Below are 16,367 nucleotides of genomic sequence, written 5' to 3' on the forward strand. Positions count from 1 at the left end.
GACCATAGTCAGAAAATTGTTGCCACAGACACAGAAACATGGGAAAACAGAGGCCAATTGAAATTATTTTCTATTTGAAGGGAAATAAGACCCTTGGTGCAGCTGAAAACAGCTTAGATAATTAATAATACAGTAATATATAGGTAATAGCATAATGAGTATTACTAGATACTCTCTCAGTTCATTTTGTGCTGCTATCACAAACTACCACAGGCTGGGTAATTTGTAAAAGAACAGAGATTTATTTTTTTGTAGTTCTGCAGACTGGAAAGTTTAAGACCAAGGCCCTGGAGGACGTGGTTATCTGGTGAGGGTTATATCCTTAGGAGGAGGAATGTCAAGATCTCATGTGAGGGCTGGGGATGTGGCTCAGGCGGTAGCGCGCTCGTCTGGCATGCGTGCGGCTTGGGTTCGATCCTCAGCACCACATACCAACAAAGACGTTGTGTCCACCGAGAACTAAGAAATAAAATATTAAAAATTCTCTCTCTCTCTCTCTCACTCTCTCTCTCTCTCTCTCCTCACTCTCTCTTTAAAAAAAAAAAAAAAGATCTCATGTGATAGAAGGCAAAAGGCACAAGACCCTAAGTGAACCTCTTTTAAAAAGCCCTTAATCCCATCCCCCAAGGGAGGGGGCCCTCAGGACCCCTAGGCCCTTGACAATACATGAATTTTGGAAAAGACATATTCAGATCACAGCAGGCATTTAAATAGTTTATTTCATTTAATTTGAACTGCATCCTTATAATAATAGTAGCTAACATTTATTTAACACATTTTGTCTGTTTTGACACTATTCTGTATGCTTTCTATTATACGGTAATACATTTATCCCTCAGAACAATCAATAATGTGCTGTTATCTTCAGACAGGTTAAGAGACAAGCCCAAGGTAACACAGCCAAGTAAGTTGTTTAAATCCAAGTATTCTGATACTGGAGCCTTTATACTAAATTTTCTCAAGCCTGTGTGAGGTATAACCATTTATTTTCACCCTCATTTTACAGTTATGGAAACTGAGGATCCCAGATGTAAAGTCATTTGCCTATAGTCACATAGGTAGAGCTGGGATTGTCACTTTTTGCTTGGTCTAAGCTAGTATTGAGTAGGTGCTTACTATACCATTTACCATTTTAAGCATTGTACATACTGTATTTAATCTTCAAATAAATTTGAGACAGGGACTATTATTATGTCCATTTTAAAGGTAAAGAAAACAAATTCTTAGGAGGCTAAACAGCTTATCCAAGGTCACATAATAAGGGGTAGAGTTAGTATTTGAACACAGACTCTTTTTAAGCTTGAGCTCTTCTATCTGACCAGAATAAGTCTTTTTTAAAAAACATTTTTATTAGTTATCAATGGACCTTTATTTATATATATGTGATGCTGAGAATTGAACCCAGTGCCTCACACATTCTAGGCAAGGGCTCTACCACTGAGCCACAACCCCAGCCCTAGAATAAGTTTCTTAACCACATGTATCCTTTACATAAAACTCAGAATTAAAAAGCTGTCAGCTAGATCCCTGTTCACTATCACTTCATGAGAGATCATAGTTAGCCTGCCTTATATGATAGATGTCATTTAGTAGCAATATCAAATACTTATTAAACATCCTAATTACTCTGTCATCTGCTTTAAAATACAGTGTTCTATTTAATTCTCAAAACAACCATATAAGGGATTAATGTATTGAAGTTTACAGTAATTAGGTATCTAGTTCAAAATTAGATAGCCAGGAAGTAATAGAGGCAGATTCATCATCTAATCTGACTCAAGAGCCCAAACTTTTAATCATACCCAGACTTGGGGAATGATTACCATGTGTAAACAAAAATCCCTGATCTAACCCTACTATAGGTAATTCATAGCAACCTCCTGTTCTGCACAAAGGTTGATGAGATACTCATGTGGGTCATACAAAACTGTCATAGATTTACAGACATCTGTAGTTGCCCTCTTCCCTTGATAGTGTAAAATCCTTCCTTAACAGGATTTCAGTAATACGAATATTCTTAAGAAACAAATGTTCCTATGGCAAATATCCCCACTTATTCTCAAAAACATAGTGCATAGTGATTTTTTCTAATAATTAAAAAAATGACTACCATTCAGTGTTGAAAACTTGGAAAATACAACTGTATTTGTAAAATTATTACCCAAAAGACTCATATTCTGGAAATAGTCTATTCTGTGAATTAACACGTGTACCTATATGTGCGTGTATATATATGTATTTGTCAACTTATTACATATGATTATATAACCTATTTTTATTACTTGTATTTCCTAATATTATGTAAACTACTTTGAAAATATTTTTTTAACATATTTAAAATTTTAATAGAAACGTACCATTAACTTTTAGGCATTTCCCTAATGTTGGATATTTAGATTGTTTATAATTTTTCACAGTTAAGAAGATGCTATCATGGGCTGGGGATGTGGCTCAAGCGGTAACACGCTCGCCTGGCATGCGCGGGGGGCACTGGGTTCGATCCTCAGCACCACATAAAAATAAAAAAAAAATAAAATAAATAAAGATGTTGTGTCTACCAAAAACTGAAAAATAAATATTAAAAAAAAAGTTTCTCTCTCTCTGTCTGTCTCTCTCTCTCTGTCTCTGTCTCTCTCTCTAAAAAAAAAACATGCTATCATTAATGTCATTATTCATACATTTTTTCCTACTTTTTTAGTTCCTATCTCAGATTCCAGCAGTATAATATTTTTTGGATCTTGAAAAATATTGATTTTTGTGTGTAACATTTAAATAATATACATTCTTAGTTCTCTCGAAGTCTTAATTATTCTGTTTATGTAAAGAGGAATTGATATTCACTAAGAGGAGACTCCTGTGGTTTTTAAAAAAAATTTTATAGGAAATGTATGAATAATCTTTTATAGATGAGGAAAAAATCAGATAATATGGAAATATCTACAGTAAAAATTGAAGATTCCAGTTTAACATCACCCTGAATACATCCTTGATATCATTCCTTCACTCCAGATGTAACTACTATTAACTTTTTTTTTATTTTATTTATTTTTTATTTATTTTATTTTTTATTGGTTGTTCAAAACCTTACAAGGCTCTTGACATATCATATTTCAGACATTAGTTTCAAGTGAGTTACGAACTCCCATTTTTACCCCAAATACAGATTGCAGAATCACATCAGTTACACATTCACCTTTTTACATAATGCCCTATTAGTAACTGTTGTATTCTGCTACCTTTCCTATCCTCTACTATCCCCCCTCCCCTCCCCTCCCATCTTCTCTCTCTATCCCATCTACTGTAATTCATTTCTCTCCGTGTTTTTTCTTCCAATTCCCCTCACAACCTCTTTTATGTAGTTTTTTATAACAATGAGGGTCTCTTTCCATTTCCATGCAATTCCCCTTTTCTCTCTCTTTCCCTCCCATCTCGTGTCTCTGTTTAATATCAATCTTTTCTTCCTGCTCTTCCTCCCTGCTCTATTCTTAGTTGCTCTCATTATATCAAAGAAGACATTTGGTATTTGTTTTTTAGGGATTGGCTGGCTTCACTAAGCATAATCTGCTCTAGTGCCATCCATTTCCCTGCAAATTCCATGAATTTGTCATTTTTTAGAGCTGCATAATACTCCATGGTGTATGACTGCCACATTTTTTAATCCATTCATCCATTGAAGGGCATCTGGGTTGGTTCCACAGTCTAGCTATTGTGAATTGTGCTGCTATGAACATCGATGTGGCAGTATCCCTGTAGTACGCTCTCTTAAGGTCTTCAGGGAATAGACCAAGAAGGGCAATAACTGGGTCAAATGGTGGTTCCATTCCCAGCTTTCCCAGGAATCTCCATACTGCTTTCCAAATTGGCTGAACCAATTTGCAGTCCCACCAGCAATGTACAAGAGTACCCTTTTCCCCACATCCTCTCCAGCACTTGTTATTGTTTGACTTCCTAATGGCTGCCAATCTTGCTGGAGTGAGATGGTATCTTAGGGTAGTTTTGATTTGCATTTCTCTGACTGCTAGAGATGGTGAGCATTTTTTCATGTATTTGTTGATTGATTGTATGTCCTCCTCTGAGAAGTGTCTGTTCAGGTCCTTGGCCCATTTGTTGATTGGGGTATTTGTTGTCTTATTGTCCTGGAATGACCTCCAGGCGATGAATTTCCCTCTTAAAACTGCTTTCATTGTGTCCCATAGATTCCGATATGTTGTGTCTGAATTTTCATTTATCTCTAAGAATTTTTTGATTTCCTCCTTTATGTCTTCTGTAACCCCTTGATCATTCAGTAACATATTGTTCATTTTCCATGTGATATTGGATTTTCCCTTCCTTCTTTTATCATTAATTTCCAGTTTCAATCCATTATGATCAGATAAAATGCATGGTATAATCTCCACCCCTTTATATTTATTGAGGGTTGCCCTATGGCATAATATATGGTCTATTTTTGAGAAGGATCCATGTGCTGCTGAGAAAAAAGTATATCCATTCGATGATGGTTGGTATATTCTATATATGTCAGTTAAGTCTAGGTTATTGATTGTGGTATTGAGTTCTATGGTTTCTTTATTCAACTTTTGCTTGGAGGTTCTGTCCAATGGTGAGAGAGGTGTGTTGAAGTCACCCATAATTATTGTGTTGTGATCTATTTGATTCTTGAACTTGAGGAGAATTTGTTTTATGTATTTCGCAGCACCGTTATTTGGTGGATAAATATTGATAATTGTTATATCTTGTTGTTTAATGGTTCCTTTTAACATTATATAATGTCCTTCCTTATCCCTTTGGATTAACTTAGTCTTGAAGTTGATTTTATTCGATATGAGGATGGCCACACCTGCTTGCTTGCGCGGACCGTGTGCGTGGTATATTTTTTCCCAACCTTTCACCTTCAGCCTGTGTATGTCTTTTCCAGTCAGGTGTGTCTCCTGGAGGCAGCATATTGTTGGATTTGTTTTTTTAATCCATGTTACCAGCCTATGTCGCTTTATTGGAGTGTTTAAACCATTAATGTTTAGAATTACTATTGATATATGGTTTGTACTTCCAGCCATGTTTGATTATTTATCTCTTTTTTTTTTTTTTTCAATTTCGTTTGTTTCTCCATGATTAGCTTTCCCCGCTCCGTCTGTCTTTACTGAGGTACTTCCCACTGTTGGCTTTGGTTATTGTTTTCCATTTCTTCCTCGTGAAGTGTTTTGCTCAAGATGCTTTGCAACGCTGGTTTTCTGGCTGCAAATTCTTTTAGTTTTTGTTTATCGTGAAAGATTTTTATTTCGTTGTCGTATCTGAAGCTTAATTTTGCTGGGTACAGAATTCTTGGTTGGCATCCGATGTCTTTCAGTGTTTGAAATACGTTGTTCCAGGATCTTCTCGCTTTCAGCGTCTGAGTTGAAAAGTCCGTTGTTAACCTTATTGGTTTACCCCTGAATGTAATCTTTCTCTTTTCCCTTGTAGCTTTTAATATTTTCTCTTTGTTCTGTATATTGGATATCTTCATAACAATGTGTCTTGGCGTTGGTCTACTGTGATTTTGTATGCTCGGTGTCCTGTATGCATCTACAATTTGTATATCTGTTTCCTTTTTTATTTCTGGAAAGTTTTCTGCAATTATTTCATCTAGTAGAGTACTCATTCCCCTGGTTTGAATCTCTATCCCTTCCTCTATCCCAATGACTCTTAAATTTGTTTTTTTTATATTATCACATATCTCTTGTAGGTTTCTCTCGTGATTTTTAACCAGCCTATCTGAGTTGGCTAGACTCTTTTCCAGATGATATATTTTGTCTTCGTTATCTGACGTTCTGGCTTCTACTTGCTCCACTCTATTAATGATACTCTCATTTGAGTTTTTAATTTGGTTTATAATTTCCCTCATTTCTAAGATCATTGTTTGATTCTTTTTTATAGTCTCTATCTCCTGATAAAGATGCTTAACTTCTTTTATCTGTTTATGTAATTCATTCTCAATGTGTTCTTTCGCTGCTTGAATTTGCTGTCTCGTATCCTCTTTAAGGTTCCGTTCCATCTGTCTCAGGTGATCCATGAGTTCTTTATATGACCATTTTTCTGGTGACTCTATATCCTCCTGAATATTTAGGCTTCCCTGCATTGTTTGCACTCCTTTTCTTCCTTGCTTTTTCATGCTGTTCATATTGTTTCTTGTTCTGTTTGACTGCTGAGTTACTGTTTACTCCTATAAATTTATTTGATGCTTGGGAGGAAAGGTATTAGAAGGGATGGGAAGAAGTCACTAAAGAGAATGAGAGTAAGCAGGTAGAATTCAAGGAAGGGGGAATAAGAAAATTGAAAAGAAATGTAAAGGCAGGAGAAAAGAAGGAAAGAACAAAATAGAAAATTTAAAAGAATTTAAAAAAATAATAATAGTAGAAATGAAAAATGAAATTAAAAAAATAGAATAAAATAAAATAAGATGGATTAAAAAAACATTTAAAAGGACAGCAAAAAAAAAAAAAATTATAAATGTAGTCCTAGAGTTCGATTAACTGCTCTTCCAGTAGATGGAGCTATGCCTACCGGGCCAAGTCTCTCCTCTCAGTAGGCGGGAGTCAATCACTGTGCAGCAGTTCTTCCTCCCGGACTGGGCGAGTCTCCACTCCTGCTGTGGGCGGGGCCTTTCCCAGAGCTGGTCAGGGGTCGTTTGCAGCACTGGGCTGGCAGGTGGGGGGTGGTCGTCTGTAGCTCCAAACCACCAGAGGAGGTTCACAGAGTCGGGCCGGCCGGTGCCGAGCAGGCAGCGCCCGCTCCCCCACTCACTGCAAGGTTGCAGGCAGCGGCTGTTTGGCGCCAGTCGGCGGCGGTTCACAAAGCCGCGGCGGGCGTGGGCCCTGGCAGGCAGCGCCCGTTCCTAAGTTTGCTGTAGCGTGTGGGCTGCGGCAGTTCACAGAGCCGGGTGGCGGGGGCCCAGGCGGTCAATGTCTGCTCCTACATTCGCTGTAACGTGTGGACTGCAACCACCCGGCAGCGGCCGGTGGTGGATCACGGAGCCGGGCCGGTGTGGGCCCAGGCAGGCCCGCCCGCTCCTAAGATTGCTGCTACGTGTGAGCAGCAGCTGGCTGCAGTTCACAGAGCCGGGCGGCGGGGCCCAGGCGGTCAATGTCTGCTCCTACGTTCGCTGCAACTTGTGGGCTGCAGCCACCCGGCAGCAGCCGGTGGTGGATCACGGAGCCGGGCCCGTGTGGGCCCAGGCAGGCCACGCCCGCTCCTAAGATTGCTGCTACGAGTGAGCAGCCGCTATTTGGCGGCGGCTGGCGGGGCTGTGCCCCTGCTCTGCGTTGCCGAGATTCAGTAGTCTGTGACAAGCAGACACCTCCAATTAAACTTACTAGTTCCCGGTAGGTCTCCTTTCAGTGGAATTTTGCTTGAAGTTTCTCTGCCTGACACATGTGGGTGTATTAAAGAGTCTCTCTGATCCCCTTACCACGGACGCATTGAATGTGCTGCCTCTTTGCCGGCGGCCATGTTGGGCTTGGATACTATTAACTTTTGATATATATAGTTCCAGATCTTTACCTTTGTGTTTTTATATACATATGTGGGTGTCATACACATATACACATAGGTTAACAGACATGCCTATATATTTATGTGTATACATGTTTATGAATATGTATATAAATACTTATAAACACATAGCTGGACTCCAGCCTACCACAGTCTTAACTCCTAATTTGTCTTCTTACATCTGCTCATGACCATTTATAGCACATTCTTCAATCCATGGGCAGAATGCACATTTCATTTTGTTATTTCCCAGTTTAATCTTGATCATTTTACATTTCTCTAAGGCTGTTAAGCTTAAAATCCTCAATCTTAAATGTTCCGTGTGATTTGACCCCTGGTTCTTGTGGTTTTACATGTGCTTACTACACTTCAGCTATATTGTAGAATACTGCAGAATACTGCAGCCTTTGACTAAGTTTCTTATAAGACCCCCACCTTGGGATCTTGTACCTATGCCTGGAAAGCTCTTTATTTTCCTATATACTTCAGCAAAACTACATAATCAAAGATGCTTCTTACTAGGCGGGGGCTGTGGCTCAGTGGTAGAGCACTTACCTAGCATGTGTGAGGCTTTGATTCTCAGTACCACATTAAAAAATAAAGTAAAATAAAATAAAGATATATACATATATATAAAGAAGCTTCTTAAACCTCTGACTGTGAGGAAGGCCCTTTGAAATGCTTATGTTGGCTCCTCATATCTCAATTGTATTTACATTCATTTTATGTGGTTCATTCATCTAATAGATAACCTAGGTTAAAAGCCAGTTATATAGTAGTGGTGAATATAATAATAAATTGAGGCTTTTGTTTTATTTGTCTTTGGGTTTTCTAATCTATTTTTTGTAATAATTTATTTTATGGTCTTTTCAACTATTACTCTGTGATGTACATATAATTTTTTTTAGAATTTTACTATAGATAAAGCTGGTATGGTGACTTATGCCTGTAATCCGAGCAACTCAGGCAGAAGCAGGATCACAAGATCAAGGCCAATCTGGGCAATTTAGCAAGATCCTGTCTCAAAATAAAAAGAACTAGGGATATAGCTCATTGATAGAGCACTCCAGGTTCTTTGATCAGTATTAAAAAAAAGGTTTTTAAAATGCAGATAGCAAAACCCAAAAAAGCTCACTGGGAAATTTAGGCAGCTAGATAAGGGTGGAAAATCATCACATCAGTAATTATGACAGTTCTGGAACTATTTACTGTGGATAGATAGGGGGACACAGATGAAGCTGACCAGGAACCAGCACTGTACCTTAAGTGGGAAAAACACACCTTTGTGTTCAGTAGTGAAAGACTCTTTTTTTTCATACTAAATTTAAGACTTTAATATCTTTAACATTTTATTATGGAAATTATTATTATTTGCTAGGTAATTATCTAATTTTCTTTGCTTATTTTTCAAACAAGGCTATGCTTGAGAAGGAGTTGGTTAGATAAAAGCAACATTGTTGATTCATATGTAAAATTGATTTTAATTTATTATTTATTATTATTTTTAACTTTTCAGAAATTAAAAGGAACTCAACTACAAATTACCAGAGCCCAGCAGAGAGTCTGAATACCAGTGCAACTCTGCAGAATTATGGTGAAATTTCTCCAGATGCCATTAGTACAAATTCAGATGGTGCTCAAGAAAATCATGATGACCTGGTAATAATTTCAGAGGGATTCTATGAAAAGAAATGCTCCCAATTTTATTTTATATTTGAGATGTGCACATTTTAAGACATTAATATATAAAAGAATTCTTTGTGGTAGATTGACTTTGTTCCTTCTATCTTTAAAAATATTTCCTTCTTGCTTAATTAACTTTTTTTTCTGTGTTTTACTTTTCTAAATTTGTTTCTTATTGAGGAATGCAAAGTATTTCTGTCTTTTATTTTTTGACCTATATATTTCCTCTTTTAAAATATACTTCAGAAAGTTTGATGACAAGGAAAGTAGTCTTTAAAATAAGGGGCTTTCTATAAATGAAATGTTACTTGTTAGTTTTAAACCCTTCTGACCCAGTGAAAGATTTTATGAAAGACTTAAAACATATATTCTACCCTGCTTTTTTTAGTGAAAATTATTTTACATAGAAATGTAGCATAATTAATCTTTTCCATTGAAGTGTTTTCTTTTGACTGAAAAGAAGCTGAAGTTTCTTAGTACCTGTTAAGTATTCCTTATTTAAGAGGATTTTGGAATATTTGCATATATATATATATATATATATATATATATATATATATATATATATATATATATAAATGAGATATCTTGGTGATGAGACCTGAGTATAAACACGAAATTTGTTTGTTTCATATATGTCTTATACACATAGGCTGAAGTTAATTTTTTACAGTATTTTTAATAATATTGTGCATGAAACAAAAGTTTCATCGTGTGGAATTTTCTACTTATGTCATCCAAAATGTTTTGGATTTCTAATCTTTTTAATTAGGGATGCTAAACTAGTATAATGTAACAACTGTGGTAGGTCATAAATATATTTTTGGTTTGATAAGTCATAATTGTATCTTTAGAGGTTAATGCTTATTTTCTTTATTTCTTAAGTTTTATTTTGAATTAGTTTATATGCTAATATTATTTATGCAATCATTAATAGATGTCAGTTGTGGTGTTTAAAATTACTGGAATTAATGGAGAAATTGACATCCGAGGAGAAGATACAGAAATTTGTCTTCAAGTGAATCAGGTGACGACAGATCAGTTAGGCAATGTCAGTCTTCGGCATTACCTTTGTAATCGTCCAGTTGGTAAGATTTTTTTTAAAAGTTATTTTTCATACCAAATATCTAATGATTTACACTTTTTTTATATCTTATATATGGCTCATCAACAGTTCTTGATTTCATATAGTTGAAAACAAGGAAAATTGCACTTATGAAAAAATTTACTGTTATATTTGCCATATGTGCAGAATTCTATATCTGATATAATACATTGAAAAAATACAGTTTTGTATAATATCAGACAAGTGTGCTATCCACCTCACATCCAGAGAATGCTGCAATATGTGCCAATTATCCATAAGTCATTGCCATAAAACCCATTGTTTTTCCTTTTGTTTTGGATTTGTTGTTGTTGCTAGGTCTTATAGTTTATAATGTGTCTGTTCTTCAATATTCAGGAATTTTATGTTAGAAGTGTAAATCCTAATAACATGTAAAATTGGAGCTTGGGTTGTGGCTCAGTGGTAGAGTGCTGGCCTTGTGTGTGCGAGACCCTGGGTTCAATCCTTAGCACCACATAAAAATAAATAAGTGAAATAAAGGTGTTGTATCCAACTACAATTAAAAAAATAAAAATAAAAACATGTAGAATTGAGGAAGTTAAATTTTTATTTGAAAATATTTCATGGTTGGCAAAATATAAAAAAGAAGTGATTTGAAATAATAATTGAAAATCTAGATCTTAACTGTATTCTCCACCCAGCACTTTTCAAATTGTACTCTTATTTCCAGTTCGTTTAATACCATGTCCTGTTTTGGAATGCCTTATATGTATTGGTTATATAGTCAGTGCTAATACTTTATTTTGTCTCAACTTTCCCAGTTGGTTTTTTGAAGATGAAAGAAAAGAAAGGAAAAGGAGGAAATGGGACAGGAATAAAGGGCTAAAAAAAAAAACAACAGAGAATTTACTTTGAACATTTTATATAATAATAAGCAATACTAGCAATGATCATGTTTGATCAACAGTTTGTATACATTGTTGTGTATACACCTGAACACAATATTGTAAAATTTTTTTATGTATAATATGTGTATCTTAGATTTTTTTCATAGGAAAACATGGCACAGTAGTCCCATGGCATAAGGGTAGTAGAGAGGAGTGATTTGGTAAATATTTTGTTTTATCTCTGCTCCAAAACATTTTTTTCTTTTTTTGTGCTACTAAGGATTGAACCCAGAGCTCACACATGCTAGGCATGTGTTCTACCTCTGAATTGTACCTCCAGCCCCACCAGAATATTCTTTTGTTTGAAATTAATTCTGGATTTCAAACAAATTCTAGAGTTGGTATATATATGTTTGTATGAAGACATAGATGTAAATATCTGTGTAGATAAAAAAAAGACAAAGTAAAATCACATTAACCAAGTAGTTTGTTGTGAATTTCTCTTATTACTAAATCAGCAAGTTAACGCTTCTTCTTCTTTTTTTTTTTTTGATATAGGAGAGAGCACTAATTATTATCAGTTTGTGGCTGTTTCTTTTACTTCTTTTTAAAAAATTAAAATATCTGAGTTTTAAATATTTAACAAATTTCAGAATTATATATGATATTATGTATTTATTTTGAATGTTAATAAATGTTACTATATTAATTAAGAATAATTCTGTTCCTTAAAGCTTTAAATACAACTTTCTACCTTGAGTTGTATATGAAGACCTATCTTTGGTACATAAATATACATATCTTTAAGTTCATTCCACCACTGCCTTACAAAAATGTATACATTTGTCCTCTATAAGACTGTTCATATTTGTGCTGAGGGAAAATAAAGTCTTTCCATCATAGATTTAATTAGTTGAGTCTTCTTAAGATGACCCTTGGGATAATTAAATTTCATACCTCAAAAACAGAAATGACTTTGCCTTTCCAGAACAGCTGGTTTGTTTTTAGCTCATGAGTTTTTTTCATTATGAAATTGGTCATATTTTTCTCTTTGTTTCTAATAAGTTCATTTTTCACACACATTTAGCACACAAATATAAATAATATATTTTGAGTTGTTAACCTTATCACCTATCTTCACCTTTTCTATCACTTTCTTACTTGTCTCCTTTATCTGATATACCATATTTATATTGCCTTCTATTTATTTTGGAACTGAGTAGCATAGAATAAAATAAGAAAAAATGTTACTATGATTGTCAGTTTGCAAGTAAATTACTTCAGGGATTCCACTAATAATAGTTTTTTTTTAATTAGATATTCTGTAAGAGCTTTATTAAAATTTAAAATACTTTTGAACTTGAGTATTTATATCTCTGTAAAGTATGTGAAATTATATATTTATATTTCTCTGTATGTATGTGTGTGTATTCTTTAATTTCAGTTTTAGTTTTATGAGGTTTTCTCTATTTACTTTTCTATTATTGAAGGACCCAGTTTAATGAAAAGGTGTAAAACCTCAGGCGTTTGCTACTTCTTGAGAGATGGTTTGAGTCACTTTAAATGTCATGATTATTTCTTCATCACAGTTGTCATTATGTTGTTACAAATGCATAGGTAGATATACAAATACACTCTAAGTATCTGAGGTATGTGTCATATCAGTTATATTATGATATGTTTTTTCTTATTTCCAAAAAAACAGAAATTCAGAAAAGTCAACATTTTTTAAATTTATTTTTTAGTTGTACACAGTACTTTTATTTAATTTATCTTTATGTGGTGCTGAGAATCGAACCCAGGGCCTTGCACATGCTAGGTGAGCGCTCTACCGCTGAGCCACAACCCCAGTCCCAGAAAAGTAAACTTTTTTGTAGTTTAAAGGTTGCCTAGAAAAATTGGAATTATGGTATGCATGCTGTATTACTTAAATTAGGGGTACAATGTTAAACTATTTCATCTAGGATTGCTTTAATTTACAAAGGGATTATAACCTCTTAATGACAAATAATAGTGGTATTTTTGAATAGCACCACAAAGTGATGATTTTTTTATGTTCATTTTCCTTAGGTTCTGTTCAGAAAGCTACAGTTCATTCCAAATCCTCTCCTGAGATTTCTCTGAGGTTTGAAAGTGGGCCTGGTGCTGTAATACATTCTCAGCTTGCAGAAAAAAATGGATTTCTGCAATGCCATATAGAAAACTTTAGTACTGAGTTTTTTACATCTTCTCTTATGAATATTCAACATTTTTTGGACGACGAAACTGTTGCAACTGTCATGCCAATGAAGATAGAAGTTTCTAACACAAAAATAAATTTAAAAGTATGTTAAAAGATAAGTTTGTATTTTCAAGTTACACATGTTCACATTGCCTACCTGGACTTTGACTCATGTCTAAGATTTTGCCTTATATATATCATACATACTCTATTTAAGAAAATGAATCTTTTGGTCTTTATGGTGAATGATATTGAGATTCTTAGAAATTAGAGAATGGCATAGTAGAGCTGGTAGTTTTCTTATTTTTATCAAAGCATGTATAGATATATTTCTAACTCATTAAAATTTAGTAGACTAAAGTAATGTTTATATTAAATTTTTGTTTTAATTTCATTATTTACTTTAACTAGAACATGCCAGTATTATGTCTCTTTCCTGTAGGATGATAGTCCTCGGAGCTGCACAGTCTCTCTTGAACCAACTCCTGTAACTGTGCATATTGATCATCTTGTGGTGGAGAGAAATGATGATGGCTCTTTTCATATAAGAGGTATATATGAAAAAATAATTTAAAATAATTTAAGCTGTGTGTAGTGGCACATGCCTATAATCCCAGCAAGTTGGGAGGCCGAAGCAGGATTGCAAGTTTGAAGCCAGCCTCAGCAACATAGCAGGACCTTGTCTCAATATAAAAAATAAAAAGGGGCTGGGGATGTAGCTTAGTGCTAGAATGCCCTGGGTTTATTTGCCAGTACTGCACACACAGACAAACACACTCAAAAAGAAAAATAATTCAAATGATCACCTCAGATTTTGGAGTCAAACTATTTATTTATTTATTTATTTATTTATTTATTTATTAAAGAGAGAGTGAGAGAGGAGAGAGAGAGAATTTTTTTTAATATTTATTTTTTAGTTCTCGGCGGACACAACATCTTTGTTGGTATGTGGTGCTGAGAATCGAACCTGGGCCGCATGCATGCCAGATGAGCGCGCTACCACCTGAGCCTCATTCCCAGCCTGAGTTAAATTATTTATATGCTGATTGTTTCTTTTCGCTCATTATTTATTTTGAAAAAAAAAAAATATATATATGTAGTAGTAGATGATTGAGGGACACTTTCAATACATTATAATAAAATAGTGTATATAACTCCTTCATAGTTGCTTTAATACCTTTTCTACAAATGTGTTTTGAATGAAAGTGTGAGAGGCTTTCATGATCTTACATGACTCTTGATATTCCTTGTTCTGTTTTGTTTTTAAACTCTTTCTTATCTCTGTTTTCCCCTGTTCTTTTCTGTATACTCCCCTAACCTGGTGCTGTGCTTGTAATGGGACTTGCCTTGCAATTTTACATCTCCATGTTCTTCTTCATTAGAATTACTCATCCCCTATGTAAATTAATCCATCATTCCAATGTTATTTCAAGCTTTCATTTTCAGTGATGCTTTCTTTATAATCTGACGAGAAATCTTATAATGCTTATAGTAATTTCTGTGCATTAGTTACTTTATAGTAGTACATCACTGGATATTTATTTCTCTGTTAATGCTTGTATCACCGCTCTAACAAGATTTTAATATATCTAATGTGAAGATCTTATAAGGTAGTGTGGAGTACTAGAAAGAGTGAGTCAGTAGTTACAGATGTTTTAGTTCTAGTTATCACTATTTTAGTTGCTTGTTGAAGATGTAACATGAGTGACTGATATATGTATCTATCTCATCTCCTATCAAAAACCTCATGAAAAGAAAATGGGAAAAGAATAATAAAGTCATTTTCAATATTGCAAAAGAAGAATAAGTATCACCAGGGGGTCATATATTTGTTAAAAAATTCAATGGAGAGCAAACCACAGAGGCAAAACTTGATTAGTATGTGGCCATAAACTCTTGAAAGATAGGACTATTACTGAGGTCAGAACATTTTGAAAGGTACATTTAACTTGACTCTCCCCTCTGGAATTTGGGCTTAACTGGAGACTCTCAGATTGGAGTCAGGCCAGCAAAGAACAAGATGGCAGCTTCATTACTGATAAAATCTCAGATGGGGAAGGTAACTTAGGTCTTTGAGAAGAAAGGCTTGATGCACAGCTATCTTCCAAATGTTTTAGCTTCCAAAACTGTTTCATAGAGAATGCAGAACAAAATGCATTTTTTTATAGGCAAGTCATATGCCAAAGTAAGAACAGACTGAACTGCACATATGTAGTTCTTTTTTTCTAAACTCATCAATCAGGTAAGTCATGCCTTCTTCCCTGGGAAGAGGTGAGAGTCCAAGAGAACTCTGCTAGGGAAGTTCCTCTTCAGAAACAGGAGAAATCTTCCCACTAGCATACTGACATTAGAATGGGATACTGAACAGTAGCATCTAGACATTGCTTTTTGAAATCTTTACCTGTATTTCTACTTAGTAGCAGACTCCAGTAGGGTGTGCATATTGACTAAGGGTAAGTTCTCAGCTGTTAGGCTCCAGGAAAGAAATGACTCGAGTTGATTAACTTGGCTATTTAATTCAGTGGCACAATCCCTCCTCTCTTACCCACAACCACTGGAGTTCATCTACAGCAAATAGAATCAGCATCTATAGACAAGAAAATGGGATAGACATACATCCAATAATTCTCAAACATTTGAAGAAAAGAGTGCAATCAGCATTCATAACTGTAAATAAGGATAGAAAAGGAGATTATTAAAAATTTTTGGAATGGAGCCTGGGATTATGGGTCAGTGGTAGAGCTGTTGCCTAGCATGTGTGAGGCACTAGGTTCAAGTCTTAGCACCACATATAAATAAATAAATAAATAAATAAATAATAAAGGTCTATTGACAACTAAAATATTTTTTAAAAATTATTGGAATGGGGGCTGAGGTTGTGGCTCAGTGCTTGTCTAGCATGTGTAAGGCACTGGGTTAGATTCTCAGGACCACATATAAATAAAGGCTAATCAACTAATAAAATAAAAAAAATTATTGGAATGGA

At 34.9% G+C, this 16,367-nt stretch overlaps 1 protein-coding gene across 2 annotated transcripts in view; it reads left to right on the plus strand.

Annotated features, from left to right (window-relative positions):
* Bltp3b (bridge-like lipid transfer protein family member 3B) overlaps nt 1–16,367 on the plus strand; it is a 93,590-nt gene that overhangs the window by 61,136 nt on the left and 16,087 nt on the right. For both annotated transcript variants that reach the window (XM_026397666.2, XM_026397659.2), the window contains 4 exons: nt 9,041–9,183; nt 10,145–10,295; nt 13,231–13,484; nt 13,824–13,932. In XM_026397666.2, coding sequence (XP_026253451.2) covers nt 9,041–9,183; nt 10,145–10,295; nt 13,231–13,484; nt 13,824–13,932 — 657 coding nt within the window. The remainder of the gene's footprint in view (nt 1–9,040; nt 9,184–10,144; nt 10,296–13,230; nt 13,485–13,823; nt 13,933–16,367) is intronic.

The sequence above is a fragment of the Urocitellus parryii genome, chromosome 5, assembly GCF_045843805.1.
Source record: "Urocitellus parryii isolate mUroPar1 chromosome 5, mUroPar1.hap1, whole genome shotgun sequence".
NCBI classification, from domain to species: domain Eukaryota; kingdom Metazoa; phylum Chordata; class Mammalia; order Rodentia; family Sciuridae; genus Urocitellus; species Urocitellus parryii.